Source organism: Corvus cornix, chromosome 20 (genome assembly GCF_000738735.6).
Source record: "Corvus cornix cornix isolate S_Up_H32 chromosome 20, ASM73873v5, whole genome shotgun sequence".
Lineage (NCBI taxonomy): Eukaryota > Metazoa > Chordata > Aves > Passeriformes > Corvidae > Corvus > Corvus cornix.
The window spans coordinates 6,467,879-6,484,913 of NC_046349.1; the positions used below are offsets into that span (position 1 = coordinate 6,467,879).

General features: G+C 40.9%; 1 protein-coding gene across 3 annotated transcripts; it reads left to right on the top strand.

Annotated features, from left to right (window-relative positions):
- The first annotated feature begins 2,018 nt into the window (after window positions 1–2,018).
- On the top strand, window positions 2,019–16,270 carry LOC104687737 (protein-glutamine gamma-glutamyltransferase 6-like). 3 transcript variants are annotated; one of them, XM_020583954.1, is made up of 15 exons: window positions 2,019–2,036; window positions 2,251–2,453; window positions 3,457–3,571; window positions 5,498–5,671; window positions 5,874–6,113; window positions 9,812–9,930; window positions 10,193–10,318; window positions 10,472–10,652; window positions 10,891–11,026; window positions 11,401–11,504; window positions 11,596–11,838; window positions 12,500–12,817; window positions 13,785–13,948; window positions 14,615–14,739; window positions 15,772–16,270. In XM_020583954.1, the coding sequence occupies exons 3-15, from the start codon at window positions 3,565–3,567 to the stop codon at window positions 15,920–15,922; spliced, it is 2,088 nt and encodes a 695-aa protein (XP_020439543.1). In that variant the 5' UTR covers window positions 2,019–2,036; window positions 2,251–2,453; window positions 3,457–3,564; the 3' UTR covers window positions 15,923–16,270. The 3 variants fall into 3 exon arrangements, with proteins under 3 accessions (XP_020439543.1, XP_010395282.2, XP_019139815.2); XM_010396980.4 differs by lacking the exon at window positions 2,019–2,036 and having other exon boundaries at window positions 2,065–2,453; XM_019284270.3 differs by lacking the exons at window positions 2,019–2,036; window positions 2,251–2,453 and adding an exon at window positions 2,065–2,198.
- The last annotated feature ends 765 nt before the right edge of the window (window positions 16,271–17,035 follow it).

The window sequence follows — 17,035 nt, forward strand, 5'->3', positions numbered from 1 at the left end:
ATACTAGAAAAGAGTGAGGGTGACTTGCACAATTTATGTCATTTAGCTTTGCCTTCTTTGCTACAAACTCTGTCCTGACATTTTTCCTGGGGTTGGTTTTTTTTTTTTTTTTGGTAAATCACAGTAACCAAATGAGGCATAGGAAATGTTCAACAGGAATTTGGGTGGTGTCCAATTTGAGAGCCATTCATCAAACATTGGGGTAATTGCCCAGCTCAGTGTACATATTTTAGCATGTTGATATTTTGCACTTGCTGAAAGTCTTCTTCGGGAATAAAAGGCAGGGTAATCTTAAGCCTGAGGGTACTTTGATTTGAGAACAGTTAGGAGTCCTTCACTATAGATTATGTGTCAGAAAATCATCTCTTAGATTCGAGTTTAGTAAAGCAAACTTAAAGCCTTTATGGGAGGACTGGTACAGGCTAAATGATGGGTTCCAGTGAAGTAGGGGTAGCCCAGTGAATGACTTGGTTTATGGGCAATAACTGTGTAAGAGTATGTCAAGCTCTGACTGAAAATGACTGTGTAGGTAAAGTGGCTGGAAAGCCAAGCTGCTGCTCTATTGCAGTGCTGGGCCAGGAAGCAATAAAATCTTAACTCTGTGCCCCAACTTCCACCACACTACACAGGGTATTGTGACTTGTCACAGGGACTTCTCACTGTTGAGGAGTCCAAGGTCAGATTGGTTATAAAGTTCTTTTGTCCTTGTAGCCTGCAGAATTGCTTTAGAAGGGCACCTGCAGCTGCCCTGGTTTCCTGCTGCCAGTCCCAGGATGTCAGTATTTTATGGACATAAAATGGGATGAGCTGCAGAGAGGCTGTGCAAGGCACCCATATTAGTAGCTTCTCTTTTTTCCTGATGTTCCTCAAGGCTTGCCAGAGCCAAGAGTTCTCATTGTGTAAATCATGGATCCATAGAATGGCTTGGGTTGGAATGGACCTCAAAGATAATCTAGTTCCAATCCCCCTGTTTTGGGCAGGGACACTTTTCATTAGACCAGGTTGCTCAGAGCCCCATCCAAGCCGGCCTTGAACACTTCCAGGGATGGGGCAGCCACAGCTTCTCTGGGCAACCTGTGCCAGGGCCTCAGCACCCTCACAGGGAAGAATTCTTTTCTAATATCCAATCTAAACCTACTCTGTGTCAGTTTGAAGCCATTTCCCCTTGTCCTGTCACTCCATACCCTTGTAAATAGTCTCTCTCCATCTTTCTTGTAGGCTCCCTTCAGATACTGGCGGGCCACAATTAAATCACCCAAAAGCCTTCTCTTTTCCAGGGTGAAGAAACACAGTTCCCTCAGACTTCCTCACAGGAGAGGGGCTCCATCCCTCTGATTGTCTTGGTGGCCTCCTCTGGGCTACAGTAAACCACAGTAGATTTCAAGCTCAAGCACAACCTTGAGTTTAGAATGTAGATACACGCTTAATGACTTCTTTTTACATCTCTTGTGTGTGTGAAACACCCAGAGTGTGCTAAAGTCAAGTGAATTGCATGAGCAGAAACAGGAGAAACCTTTAAATCAGACCTTCCCCTGCAATACTCCATGCACATGAAGTTAATGTGTCTAACTAAAAGACAACTCCAATACAGACTCACAGAAGAGATTCTGAAATGGGGGGGGTTTTTTGTGGAATTTATGCTGCTTTCCTCTTTCTAGTAAAAAGTAGTAACAAGACAAAGATAAGGTGGATTTAGTTACCCTGGGCATATGAACAGTAGACAAAATTGTTAAGGAGATGAATGAAATCATAAAATTTTTCCCTGAAAGTTGGCAAATTGAAGGGCAATTCCAAGAATATGATACAAGGGGAAAAGAGGAACAAAGTCTTTTGAACCATTTTGGATGATGGGTGGGTGGAATGGAGTTAGGAAAAACACCTGTGACAACCTTCAGCCATTAGTCACTTAGGAACCATGACTGCTGCATTCCAAAGGGATTACAACAGCAGCTGCTGGTGCTTTGCTGTGGTGAAGGTGAGACTGGCAGGTACCAGTTTGGGATGCAGGCCAGTCTGAGAGAGGTTCTGGTGGCTCGGTGAGTACCACTGTGGGCGTGCCTTGCAGAGGTAAAGGAGGTGGTTGCAGCCAAGACAGAAAAAGTGTTCTGAGACTTAATTACGTATGTGAGGAGCAAGGAAGAAGAAAGGAAATAGTCAAATGCCAGTGGGAGCAATGTGTAACATCTGAGGCAATCACTGTAAGTACTGAACGCCTGAACTTAAGAACTGGTCGATGCGGTTTGTCACTAGGGCTGTGTGTGAAGATCAGGTAACATCAGAGGCTTGTGGCTCTTATGGTTTCCAAGGAATATGAATTAAGGAAAAGAGAAAAAAACCAACTGAAATAGCTCTGGAGAGCAATCAAACCCATTTGAGGTGATTCCCGGAACAAGTCTTGACAGCCTGAACATCCTGGAAACTTCCAAGGGACGGAAGAACTGCTGAATTATAATGTAAGTGGAGATGTGCTGTGATAGATACTGCTGCCTAGTGGGAAAAGCTTCAGTGTTTTTCTTTGGGATAGGGCTGGCTGGCATGACTGTCATATTAGTAAGTGCTCTTAGTCTTTGTAGTACAAAAACAAAGTTTCTCAAAAAGGTACAAGAAGCCTTTGTAAAATCTACCTTAGAAACAGCTGCTGGAGCTTAACTTGCTGCTTTTTTAGTTTGTTTTTCTTTCACTGTAACTTAAAATTCAGACTAATTTATTTTTAAGTCTTTACTGAGTGCTAAAACATGATCACTGGGGCTGCAGAATCTTAAGGAGATAATCCTCTTCAAAACTACATAATTTTATTACTTGTACTCTTTTACAAAGTGATGGTACAAAACCAAAAATAAATACATTCATAAATCCAAAAAGAAATATAGTAAGAGTTTTTAAAACAGAAAGGCTTAAAGTTTGTGCTGACAAAAAGTACTCAAAGTTATTAGTTTGCAAGTTCTTTTTGAAATAAAACTTCTGGGAAATACTAATAGATGGAGCTAACTTAACAGGTAAACAGATATTTGTTTCTAGTGGAAGCTTATAATTTTATATGTCAGAGGGTAGTGGAGATAATATTAGACAAAAAAACCCCTCTGAAACCAACCCACAGCTGTTGGACAAACCCAGAAGTGATATTAACCAACATGGAAGTTAAGTCATCAGGAAATGCTCCTTTTCCCTTCAGACAGCTTTTACATCCCACCATGCTGCCCATTTCCTCGTCCTTAAAGATAACTTATTCATGGCACACCTATTATCTTTGTAGGAAGTTCTTTTTGTCTTGGGATTCAAGAGCATGCATTTCCTCTGAGTAAATAATTTTGGTATCTCCTCCCATAATTACACCCACATTGAGTAGGAACTCTGGCATTAGACAGACATATATTATAGGAACCAGTTAATTCGTTTGACAACTTTACAGGTATTAATAACAACTGCTAAGTACCTCTCCCTTCTCTCAAATTTCAGCTGACAGCACAAAAAGATTGCTGGGTTTGTTCTTTTTATGATTGATTTGACTTGGACATCCTTGAAGAACAAAGTGGAACTTGTATGCAATTCTCATAAGCTGAGGGAATGGCAGGTGAGTTCTGCAAGTCATTTGTTTCCCTTCAGCAGGTACTTACTCAGGGCTGTTTCCTCAGGATTCATGCCCTGTAGGTATCTGCTCAGATTTCTTATCTGAAGGATATTTTACCTTGTAATTTGTTCTTGCACTTCCTTTTCAAAATTTTAATGTTGTTATTGTTAAGACTTGTTTGAGAGTAATTCTTGAGCTAAACAAAGGATATTGGGATAGGGAGGAGAAAAGAAATTTTCATTACTTCAAAAACCACCATTTTTAAAATGCTTTTTCAGAGATGTGTTATGATTGGTATTAAAAAAAGTTTGTGTAATCCATTCTAATGGAGCTGTGAGCATGGAACCTATAGATGGGAATTCAAAGATGCATTAAAACCCTACCAAAGGAAAAGAGTAATGACAGTATCTCTGCTTTTTCAAGGTTAAAATGAAGATGATTATTGAGCTGGGCAATTGCAAAGCAGGGTTCTTCCTCATTTAATGGAAAAAACATTTACAAATCAGCTCTGCAGGGAGAGCAGCAGCTAACTGCAGTTCACTGTTGTCCCATTATTCATACTAAAAATTCTCCTTTTCAGTCCATCAGTACTTTCTCACATTACCTCTTTGTGGTCTTAAACTACCAAAAAAACCCCAGTTCTTCCTTGAATTTAATTATAACACTTTTTTTCATAAATTAGTTTTACTTTTATCGCTTCTTCAAGGATTAGGTGTAAATTGTGGTTTAATATGCACCTATATTGTTTCAGATCTGACTTAGTATTTCACTGATAAGCTCCATGGTGTGCTCTAGAAGCTTGTTTGAAGATCCCTACAATAATATTGCATAGGCATTAATCCATCCTTTCCATCCTATTCTTTTTGTTGTTATTATTGTTTTCCTTTGATTTCCCTTTAAAATGGTGGTGGTCATGTGCCCCCATCCTGTCCCCACTCCCCCCACCCCCAACCTCGTTGCATTTATGATACTGACATTAATAAAAATTACTTGGAGGAACCTTCACCAAGGTACTTGCCCTGAGCATTTGTCAAAACTTGAAACACAATGCTCCAGGTGTATTTTGTAGAGTCTCCCAGGGCAGATCCAAACACAGAAGGTGCTTCTCAGCATTCCCAAAGACAGCATAACTGCTCAGGTTTGAGCATGGCAACAGAACAGGGAAGGGAAAACAATCTTGCAAGGAAGATCATATACATATTTGCTTGTCATAAAGGTAGTTTAGCATTTGAGATGTCAGGAACCACTTTACGGGGTTTAAACCACAGCCCATAATAACAGCAAATGTGCAGGAGGACACGGTATGAGAGAACTCCAAGCACACTGCAGGTCAGAATTCTTCTGTGACATGAAGTTACTGCCTACTAGAACAGGAATGCCAGTGGTCCAGTTGTCACCTTGAACAGAGCTAGATCCAGACAGACAGATTGATTTGTCAAAAGCTTCAGCATGTCCTCAAATACCTCTTGTTCACCCATATAAGACAGATGATCTCTCACTATGCATTTTTCCTTGCATCTAGGCCAAATGGCATCAGAATCTAAGCAGGAAAAGTAAGATGTCCTAATTGCCATTCCTGTGATCCTAAAAATATGTATGTTAAAAATGTAGAGGGGCTACAGGCCACTTTATTTGGTGCTGATTATGAAATGACACCAATTTGCCCCTGTAAATTTTTTTTTAAGTCCAGTGGTAAAACAGCATCCAGCACTGTACAGGAGTATGTAAGTACTCTGTAAGAGGGCTCTTTAACAAAACCCAAGGAAAGATTTCTATTACCGACCAATAGACTTAATTTAATGGGGCATCTGCTTTTTAGTTGTACTTCCTCCCACAAGAGGTAATTGCTCTTAGTAACCTCATCATGCCACTAAACAGCAAATGACCTCATGCCAGTTGCTTCTTTGTGACTTCTCTGGTGTTTTACAGATCTGACCCCAACACACATCAGCTGGCAGCCATCAGTGAATGCAGCCAACCACCACACCAACAGATATGCCAACACCGAGCTGACTGTGAGGCGAGGACAAGCCTTCAACATCACCCTGTACTTTAACAGACCAAGGCAGAATGGGGAGAGCCTAGGATTTGTCACTGAAATAGGTAACATTCCCATAGCTTAATCCATCGTCAGAGAATTATAATCTTTATTCCTTGCATTTGTCTCCTTATTCTATTTAGGGAGGCAATTTTTCTGCATGTATTTTTAGTGCTTCCCGCACCCCAGAATGCTCAGTTTCAAGTGTGAGGTTAATGTTGAAACCACACTCTGGAATGGAAACCAGTGACTCCTTCTTTCTGGCAGGGCCATCCCCCTCGGAATCTCATCGCACAAGGGCTGCATTTAACCTCTCTGAGGGAGGGGGCAGTGGCTGGAGTGCTGCCCAAGGACCCAGCGATTCTGGATCCATGAACTTTACAATAACCAGCCCAGCCAATGCTGTCATCGGGCGATACAACCTCACCCTCCGGGTCACCTCAGGGAACAAGATCTTCTCCAGATACCTGGGCCAGTTTGTGTTACTCTTCAACCCTTGGTGCCCAGGTAGGTGCCAGTGCCTTTGCTGTCGAACACAACTGACCTTGTTGCTTTCCTACCTGCACAGAGCTGCTCCCTCAAGCTGTCTCTCTTTGGGTCACCAGCTGCTGCAATCTCAGCTGTGTGCTCAGAGATCTGGTTTCATTACACTAAAAAGCTGCTGCCACCACCCCACCTCCTTTTTACCCTAACAAAATGTGCTATGGGGTTATATCATAGACTCTTCAGAAACAAGCAGATCACTTTTTCTGTAGACAAGGGCTTCTCTGGGCAAACCGCTTCAGTGCATCACTGCCCTCTGGTAAAGAATTTCTTCCTAACAGCTAATCTCTCCTTTCTTAGGTTATAACAGTTCCCCCTTGTCCTATCACTCTCAGTCCATGTAAAGAGTTGCTCTCTCTTCTTTTTATAAGCCCCTTTCAAGTACTGGAAAGCCTCAATGAGGTCTCCCTGGAGCCTTCTCTTCTCCAGGCAGAATACCCCCAGCTCTCCCAGCCAGTCTCCAGAGCAGAGGGCTCCAGACCTCGGAGTATCCCTGTGGCATCCTCTGGAGGCTCTAACAGGTCCACACCTTTCTTGTGCTGAGAACCCCAGAACTGGATGCAGTGCTCCAGATGGTGTCTCATAAAGGCACAGTAGAGGGGGAGAATCCCCTCCCTCAACCTGCTGCCCACCCCTCTGGTGATGCAGCCCAGGATGTGGTTGGCCTTCTGGGCTACAAGCACACACTGCTGGCTCCTGTCCAATTCCCATATTTTTCATTTTGGGCTGAAAATGGACAACTCTTGTTGCTCCATGTTTTCATTTCTGCATTTCTTCTGCAACATCCTGAGACTGCAAATTTCTAACCTCATATTTTGCAACTTTGCAATAGTCTAGAAACCTGGGTTGGCCTGAAAACATGACACTCTAGAGTGAAGAGAACTCTAAGCCATCCCAGTGAGTAAACAACTTATATGAGAAAAGTAGCCACACTCATCCACTACTTTTTCCCTTGACCATATGTTAGTCAAGAGCCACTAAGGAATACGTCAATAGCCAAGATGAAAAAAGCTGCTAATTAGCCCAGCAAGTCCTGGAAGGCAGAAATAATTATACAAATATGTTCAGGAAACTCAGACCATCTCTGCATAGACAGTCCTGAGGGGAAAAACCTCCCCAGAAGCCCCTGAAAAATAATTTGTGTGTAACTTGTAATTGAGGGAAACCACACTGGAGGGACAGCAATATTTGACAGCTCCTGAACTGGAACACCAGCATAGCAATGGTACCCAAGAGACCAAACTCTTCTCAGATGAAAACTGAGAAAAACTAAGCTGTGCCCATTACAATTTTAAACTAATGATTTTGTGGAAGAGTCCTCCAGATTTACCAGATGATGCAATGACTACTGACAGATAAAAGGGAGTATCCTTAATGCTGAATGGAGGATGCTGCTGAATAAGTTCTGCAGAGTTGGAATAGCTCCCTGATCCTGAAAAACAGGAACAGATTCAGTTTGAGGGTATGTTCCCACTACTGTAAGTGTCATAGCAGAAGGGAAATAGGAAATTTATTTTCTGGGCAAAGGATAAATGGCAAATCTGGTCTGTAGATAGGGTTCCAGGTGGGAGGTTGGGCTTTAAGCTGGGGAATACAGAAATTAGTTCATCAACTGTAATAACAGAAAAGAACTACTTATAAGAAAACAGTCAGGACCAGAGAAAGGAAAAGCACTGGATTGGAGAAAAGCTACTAGAGAGTGGATCCTTAAGTGTCATCTGAAAAAACACTCAGGTCAAATAGTTCATCACTGACTTTGACATGCTGACATTAAACAGCATTGTCCATGAACAGATGGACTGGGACAACACACAGAAATAACTGGCTGACCTTAGAGACTGGAGAAGGTGAGAAGAAATAAGATATAGTAATAGGAAATAGAAGACCATACCTCTAGGGAGAAATAACAATGATTTCAGTGACAGACTTATCATCTGGAAATCATGAGGAATGCAAAAGCCCTTGTTAATCAAAGAACAAGAACCAATGTGAAATGGCCCTGAAAAAGGAAAATGCAATCTTAAGCTGTGTAAGAGAAAACAGTTAGTCAGATTTAAATGTTAATGCCTTTGGATGAGATGACAAGAATTAAAACATGTTCAGTGAAGGGTTACTAGGATAAATGAACACATGAAAAACCTTTTGGACCAAAAAAAAAATATTCTAGTTTAGCAAGCTATAAAGGTTTATTGAGAGTACATAAACCTTAGAAAAAAGGAAATGTTCTTCAGCTGATTATACAAGGACATTTAGATTGCTCCGAATAATCAACTCACAGGGCTAGAAGAATCTTAGAAAGTCATCTAGTCTCACACCAGGGCTCTAAGGCAGGTTCAGTTCAGCACTTAGGTCATTCCTGACAGGTCTTGAATTCCTTCTTAATGACCAGCCATTAGGGAAGCTCCAGTACCTCCCCTGGCAATTCCCTCCAATTAAACACAAGCCATTCTATTAGAACTTTATCCTATTAACTAACCAAATCTTTCCTGCTTTGACTGTAGCATATAATTCCTCATCCTACACATGACAGACACCAAGAATAGATTTTATTTCCCCCTGCCCCATTCTCTTCACAAGAATTTCTGGAATTGATTACAATGCTTGCCCCATTCCTCACCCCCATTTTTTCCCTACCTAAAATAATTCTGAGTTAATTCATACTTCAGATTTTCAGGAATGCTGAGCATTCTCAGTGCTCCTCCCATTCTTTCCAACTGGCCCACACCTCGAAGTGCAACCCCTGAAACTGCACACAGGTCTCCATGTCCATGCTACCCCAAAACCTCAGGAATCAACAACGATATTATTTTTAAAAAGTGTGGACAACAACCACAAAAATAGATTTTTATCACATGATACAATTTTAAAAATAAATTGCAATCTTTTTATTTGCAGGAAGGGAAGGATGGGAAGTTCCTATAGGAAGGTAAAGAAGTTGATTCAATAAAATAGAAAAACTGATCTTTTTGTATGTATTTCCTGAAATCCTGAACCTTTCAGAAAATATTTTTAAACATTATGGAATTAAAAGCAAAGCTAAGCAGATATTGCTATCTAAAGAGTGACCAACCTAGACCTCTGTGGGAGCCAATGCTTTCATAGCAGCTACAAACTGTGCCATAAACTTGGAAAAACAATGAGGAACAATGAAATCCAAGTGAATGGCTGAGCAGGTTATCCCAGTAACATTCCTGATAGAACTTTGGATCAGTCAAGCAAAAGTCTTCATTTAGGAATCTTAAAACAAGGCAAATACATCTGGAAAAGAGAGAAAAATGCCATCTGTGTGGCTCCTTTCAAATATCTGTTCCACTTCTAACTACCCTGAGAAGACAGAAAAATGTGGTGAGCTAGCCTGGACTTTTCTCCACCTTCCTCACAAAAACACAATGTGCAGATAGGGGACATTTAGATAATGCACAAGGATATCCTAAAAGTAGGGGAAAAAAGTTAAGTAATATAATATGGATCCTTCTTTCATCCCCCCACACCTCCCCTGGCCATATACAATAACAGACATTATCACTGAACTGTACCTGTTCATGGAGCTGTAACAATTCTGTTTTGCAAATAGAAGTTTTCTCCTTGCTAAATCAAGACAAAAATGTTTCTGAAACGTTGCTGGTATTCTCAGCTTTAAGTCTGCCCAACTTGGTTTTCAGGTGATGATGTCTACATGTCCAATGAAAATGAGAGACAAGAATATGTTCTAAATGAAAATGGAATAATCTTTGTGGGCAATGCAAGGTACATTGAAGCAAGAGGGTGGTATTATGGACAGGTAAGTCACAAGGAATTCATCTGGCCTCTCATTCTGCCTCCAATAGCATTTCTCTTATCATTATTTGCTGTTAATATAACGACTGTACAAATCTGGGTAGCCTTACTTGTGGTTTGCTCACAGTGTGTCTAACAGTGTGCCCCACTGTCCCTATCACCTCCGTGCTGGAATATCTCAGAAAGGAGGAACTGCAGTAGAAAATCCTTTAATTCTGTTTGTGAAACCACCCATTTTCTTAAAAAATTATCTTGTCTATTCACAGTTTCAAGATCTTCTAAACATCTGCCTCACCATGCTTGATCTGAGCCTGTACTATCGTCAGGACCCAGCCATGGATGTGTCACGAAGAGGAGATCCTAAATATGTGGGCCGAGTAATCAGTTCTATGGTAAGAAATGGACAACTTAACCCAAATCCCACATGAGAAAGCAGAAAGCACCACTGAGACTCAGCCACCTGCATCCTAAGCAATATAATAAACTAGATATAGTGCATTACACACAATTAATTTCGTGCATTCTGTCCATTGGCTCCTTTTTAGATCAATGGAAATGATAACGACAATGGAGTTCTCCTGGGAAAGTGGCAAGGAAGTTTCCACTCGCATGAGAACCCATCCAGATGGGATGGCAGCGTGGTGATCCTCAAGAAATGGCGTCAAGACAACTACAGGCCTGTTCAGTATGGCCAGTGCTGGGTTTTTGCAGGTGTGATGTGTACAGGTAAGCTGTAAGAACACAGGACTGGGGTGAAATGGAGGCATCCGTGACCTCCAGTTTTATCAAAACCACAAAGCAATAATTTCTACAAGAGGAACAGTGCTGTGAACACCACTAATGCTGAAGAATCACAAAATATTTAGACACTTTTTTCTCAGATATTTGTAATCATTGAACTAAGGCTGTGTGGGTTCTGTTGCATTTCTTGCTCGTTTGGTTTTTTTTATAAAATATATTTCAGTTTTGAGGTGCTTGGGGATTCCAACTCGTTTGGTTTCAAATTTTAACTCTGCCCATGACGTGGATAGAAACCTGAGTATCGACAAGTACTATGACAGCTCTGGAAGGAGTCTTAATATCAGCAAGGATTCCACATGGTAAATATAATTTCTTCCATCTCACCAACAACAATAGAGAGGATTTAGGAGACTTAAAAACATGAACACTAGTAGTACAAAAGCAACTGAGTGGGCAAAATGTAACACAACCATCTAAATTAATACTGCAGACATCCATTTGGGAAAAAACCAACCAAACAACATACTTCATGATGTTCTCCCTCCCTGCCCTGAGGTCCATACCTCAAAAGCAGGCAGTAAATCTGTCCTTTGAAAGAGGTACTGTAACTTGACAGTTTGTGTCTCAGTTTAGAGTTAAGAAAAATCTGTTAAAAATTCACTACACTTCTCCAATTGGAAGTTTGCATGACTCTGTATTACTGTGCTTTTTAGACATTGTTCTTTGTCTCCAGGGATTATCATGTCTGGAATGAAAGCTGGTTCATTCGCCCAGACCTGGGAAGATCATACAGTGGGTGGCAGGTTTTAGATGCAACTCCACAAGAACAGAGCAGAGGTAACAGCATAAGCTCTCAGCCTGACTTAAGAGTCCTTCTCCAAACTGAGCACAACTAATAAAGTGTAACCTTTTTTTTTTCACATTTTAGGAATTTTTCAGTGTGGCCCTGCATCTGTCTTAGCCATCAAAGAAGGTGAAGTAGACCTGGATTACGACACCTTGTTTGTGTACTCAGAGGTGAACGCCGACTGCAACAGATGGATTGTATACAATGATGGAACTAAGAAAAGAGTTTATTGTGATACTGAAATCATTGGCAGGTCCATCAGCACCAAAGCTGTGGGCAGCAATGGCCGTGTGGATGTCACTGCTAACTACAAATATCCAGAAGGTAAAGGAATTATCACAAATTATCTCCTATTACTGCCTACTGAATCCTTGGTGCTGGGAAGCTAGAATGGGTAACCTGCTTTGTTTGAGCATCTCTCCCCCGCCTTTAGAAGGTATTTCTGCCAGTGTTCTCAGACTACTTTCTTAATACAGTGCGTGTTATATTTCTGGTTTGTGCATTTAGTAGCTTCCTTATTAAGGGAAAATACAAAATATACTTTAGTCCCTTACACAGAAGTGTAAAATTTAATGCATACACAAAACAGGGCTATAAAATACATTTTACTACCCAAGGCAGACAAATCCTCAGGGTTTCACTCCTCAGTGTTTTAGTGCAACCATATTTAATACAGAGGCTGGCTGTTGTCAGATAAGCAGAGTAGCACTTAGCACACAACTGCATGTTCTGACCAGAGAAAAAGAAATCTCACATCCTAAACAAATACAAATGCATCATATTTCATTTTAGTGATTTATTCACCTCGTAACCGTATATCCCTTGTGAAAAATCTGAATGGAGGCTTAATGAAGATATGGGGAGCTTTTAAGTACTGCATATTTCTGAGTGATGCTGTTACCCTGTATTGGTCTGAAAGCCTTTACACAGAGGAAGTGCATTTGCAACAGAACTAGAATTTTACTTGGTTCTCTGCTTCCACCAGGTTCTTCCGAGGAAAGACGAGTTTATAAAAAGGCCTTGGCTAAGATACTTGGAACAAGTGTCACAGAAGGACGCACAGACTCCCCCGAGGGAAGACCTTCAGAGACAATGAGAAACCCTGGGATCGCTGGGAAATTCAAGCTGGCCGAACCTCCAGTTTTTGGCAAAGACATTAACCTAATCCTGGTCCTCAGCAACCTCTCCTCTGACCGCAAGAGTGTGAGGGTGGACATGAGTGCCTCAACCATCCTGTACACAAGGAGAGCAGTGGCAGAGATCCTGAAGGCAGCCACTTCTGTGGAGCTTGGTCCTAAACAAGGTAACTTTTAATGTCCCTAAGGAGCCAATATAGCTCTCTTCCTAGCCTCATGAAGGAAGAAACATCAGTATCATACCTATATCAGCTTTGTAGTGCATCTACTCATTCCACCTCTTCATAGCATGGTTTATGAGTACATTTTCCATTATTTTTTTCCCTCTGAAAACTTTTACTAGTTCAAGCATTAATTGGATGTCTCATGAAATGTTACATAGAAGGCTACACTTATGTTATAGTTCCAGAAGCAGCACTATACATATGTGTATGTGTCATGGTTTCTATATGTATATATATATATGTGCGTGTGTGTGGTGATTATTACACAGGAACACATCTTACTCTTAACAAATAAAGAAAATTTGATGCGTGCCTTCTGGCACTCAACAGGCAACACATGAAAAGAAATCAACTAGGAAAAAGTTTAAAAGTTAAAGTGAAACTCTGTCTCTCTTTTGAAGAGTCAAGACTATTGAAATTATTATAGAGATCTTTTTCATCCCCAGGGGCTACAAAGATAAACATTTTTTCCATACACAGCAGAAAAGTTGTAGGACTACAATGAGCAGCTGACCAGGTCACTTGAAAAGGATCTCTGTGAAACTTGACCCAAACTTTCTTCTCGACTGAGGTAAAATAAAGAGGATATAAGGACGGAATAGATTAAAATGGTTATACCTCTAATCATTAGAAATACAAAGGGTCAGGAATCCAGTGAAATGCAGATGAGCAAACTCCCTCAGTTTCAGGCCAAAATCCTCTATTCAAAACTGTAAGGGTCAAATGGGTTAAAGTAGAAAAAGGTCACCAGAAGAGGGAAATACACAACCAGTCTCACAAGAAGGAAATATAAACAAATTCCACTGCCATCATTTTTCTCTTCAGTAATTAATAAAACCCCTCACTATAACTCTTTTCCGTAGCTTTCTTTGAAAATATAATGGTTCCTAAATATATGTCTGAATTCCAGGGAAGCAAATCCGGGTAAAGATCCCTTATACTCATTATGGAAGATATCTGACTACTGACAAAAGGATCCAAGTCACTGCTTTGTGCGAAGTCATGCGCACACACGGGCTGAGGCTGCTGGTGGAGAAGACAATCATTTTAGAGGACACAAACATCATCATTAAGGTGAACAATTTTCTCCCTGATGTTCTGAACAGACACTAAAAGATCTGGAGCTCAGATCTTAAGATGAGAATCTGGGGATAAATGCATTACTTTTAGGCTGCCATTTCAGATGTTGTTCCAAAATTCTGCCTGCTTAAATTGAGAAAGTAGGGACATGAGAGGCCAGTTCTGAACCTTGGCCTGAATCTGCCCCATTTTTCAGAACAGCTCTGTTACCTTCTTTTTTTCCCAGTCACAAGCCACTGCCTTATGTTCCACAGTACTTGTTTTCATTCCAAGTATTGGCAAGTGTTTGTGTTGTCCTTAAAGAACTTTGCCAAAATACAGATTTAAACCCTTAACTCTAACCAGTGCTAGAGCCAGTTCATACTGTTTTAGCACTTTAATCCTAATCAATGATATGCCAAAAAAAGAAAAAAACTACTCAGCAACCCAAAGATCAGACAGGTTTCATGGGACATGTCTGTGTAGCCAGGGCTCTATTTCACTGAAATTATGCACAAAATACTGCAGACAGCTTGACAGCACTATTTAGCTAAGCCACATCCAGCTTCAAACATTAGGAAAGCTAATGTTTGTCAGCTAAATGCCACTTGCAGCTCCACAGAATTCTGACTCCAGGAAAGTGTAACCAGTGAATGACCAGGAATGTGTTTTGTCCTTCAGATCCCTCGGAGGGTTGTAGTGAACAAAGCTGTGTCTCTGGAGATCTCCTACGCCAACCCCCTCCCGGAGCCTGTGAGCCGCTGCGTCCTGCTGGTGACTTTGATGAACCAACAGGTCAAGATAAAGTAAGTAGAAGCTGCAGCATTTACTCCCTGCTTCCAGCATGACCAACAGCATGTCTAACTTCTCAAACAGAAAGAAAAAAATCACACTTGAATTGTCTTTTTTATATTTTCTATTTCTGAAAACAAAAATGCCACCAAACATACATACGATTTCTTAATCATGTGGTGTTTTTTCCACATAGAACTTCTTTAACAACTCAAACCTGCTAACATTCTTCTTTTCTGGGAAAGCAAATGCACATGTCAAATTATTTTGCCTCTCTGCAGTTTATTCTACAGTTTGGCTTTCTCTTTCTATTTTCATATACAATACCCTGACACCACAAAAAGATAACTAGGCTAAAGCAAACAAGTCAGACACTCCCCTTGGTTCAGCCCAAACAAAAAGTTGCTCTGTTGTCCTTTAAAGCAGGAGAAAATCATGCCTTTTCAAAACATAAAAGCAAAATCTTCTGTTATTTTTTCTCTTTTCCTCTGGACTCTGCTGCTTTATGGATCAGCTCAGTTTTGAGCACTAGTTTTGAGCCTGACTTGCTTTGGCTGTGGAACTATTTGGACATAATAATCCATAAAAACAAGGAAAACATTATTCCAGTAAAAGACAAAGCCAATTTAGGCCAAAAGGAGATACAAGCCAAAGCACAATGGCCATTAGAAAAATCATTATTGCCAAAAGGGATATGAACCAAGCAGGCATTGGACAGAGCGCTGACCTTTGACATCAGAGTTTTTCTATTGTGAGTTTGTGTTGACTATCCAAATTTGCATCCAGCCCTAAGATGGAACTGTGACATAGCACCTCTCTTTTCCATAATTCCATTTGAGAGTAAAGGAAGATGGTACTGTCCTTTCTCATTTCTTAGCCTACACAATGCCTCAAACCCTAAGTAATTCTCAAAACTCAAGGCTGGATCTCAAATAACTGTTGGGGCTTTAGATATCCTGCAGTTCTGTTTCTTGGGAATCTCACAAAAGACAATGCAAGCCTGAACAACATTCTTTTTTTTCTTTTTCTGTTCTTGTGTTTTTCAGTTTGGCACGACTGGCACCGAGGGAGAGATCAAAAATTTATTTTGAATTCACACCTCGGAGGGCTGGGCCCTTACAGCTGCAAGTAGACTTCTCTTGTGACAAATTTTCACACGTTAAGGGATTTGTAACAATTGCCGTAGCACCTGCATAATGTGATGGAATCAACTTTCCATTTCAGCATAAACACAGCAAGATACTCTCCTCTGTACAGGAACAGTGATGACAGAAAGGAAATTTGCACAAAAATTGGTGACCTCTTACATTGCAATAGAATCAAGTCTGCTTTCATAGTGCTTAATTATTTAGTCTCTAATTGTATTTCTCTTCCCCACATTGACTAAAGAAAAAAACGAAGCCCCTTCTTTGTAGGAATAGTTTCACTGTTTTCAAATCTCATTCTGTTAAGCTCCAAGTTTTGACTCTTCCCTCATCATTAATACAATCTCTTTTCGACCACATTCTAATTGTCAGCAATAAATAAAAATCATTCTCAACTGTATTGTTTTGTAATGATTTATACATTCCATGGGAGTATTACAAGAAATCACAAGACTAAGGCAAAGTTCTTTTTTCTTCATTTCACAAGCCACTAACCTAGAAGAGTGGAACATTTCCTGCATTGTTTACCTAATTTCTGTATTTTGTGACACCTGTAGTTCCACGAATGGGGAGGAAAAAAGTTTAGGAAGGCTGGGAATAGTAATGCTTGGGGTCCATGGCAGTATTTCTGTAGCCTGTGGGCACAGGCCTGTCACAGAGTGGAGAACACATGTACATATTCAAAACAGCAACTTAATTCTTATGCAGCCTGACAGAGTCCCAGGCACCACAAAGCACGGGGAGAGTTTTGCAATAGTGTGGCAGCCCAGCAACACAGGGTAAGTAGCTCTTTTTGCCCACCACTGTAAGGTCACTGAAGACAAGGAATACGTTTGCCTTCAAACCTTCCCTGTGTGGCTCACTCAGGGCAGCCCTGACCCCACACCTGTCAGTGTCTGCAGACAGAAGCCCCTTTTGTGGGTTCCCAATCCCAACATTTCCAGGTACGAGGTCTCCCCTGAAACCCACTTGCAAGTAGCTGTAAGGGTTCCCTGTTCCTGCAGCCGCTCCAGCACTGCTGTGACAGTGACTGACCAGGCACAGGAGCTGCCAGGTCACCCTCAGAGCAGGATGTGGGGCAATTGTGGTGTGCAAACAGCTCTGCCAAGCCTGAACATTTATATTTGCTGTGTGACTTATGAAAAGTTTAAAGCAGAATTAATAA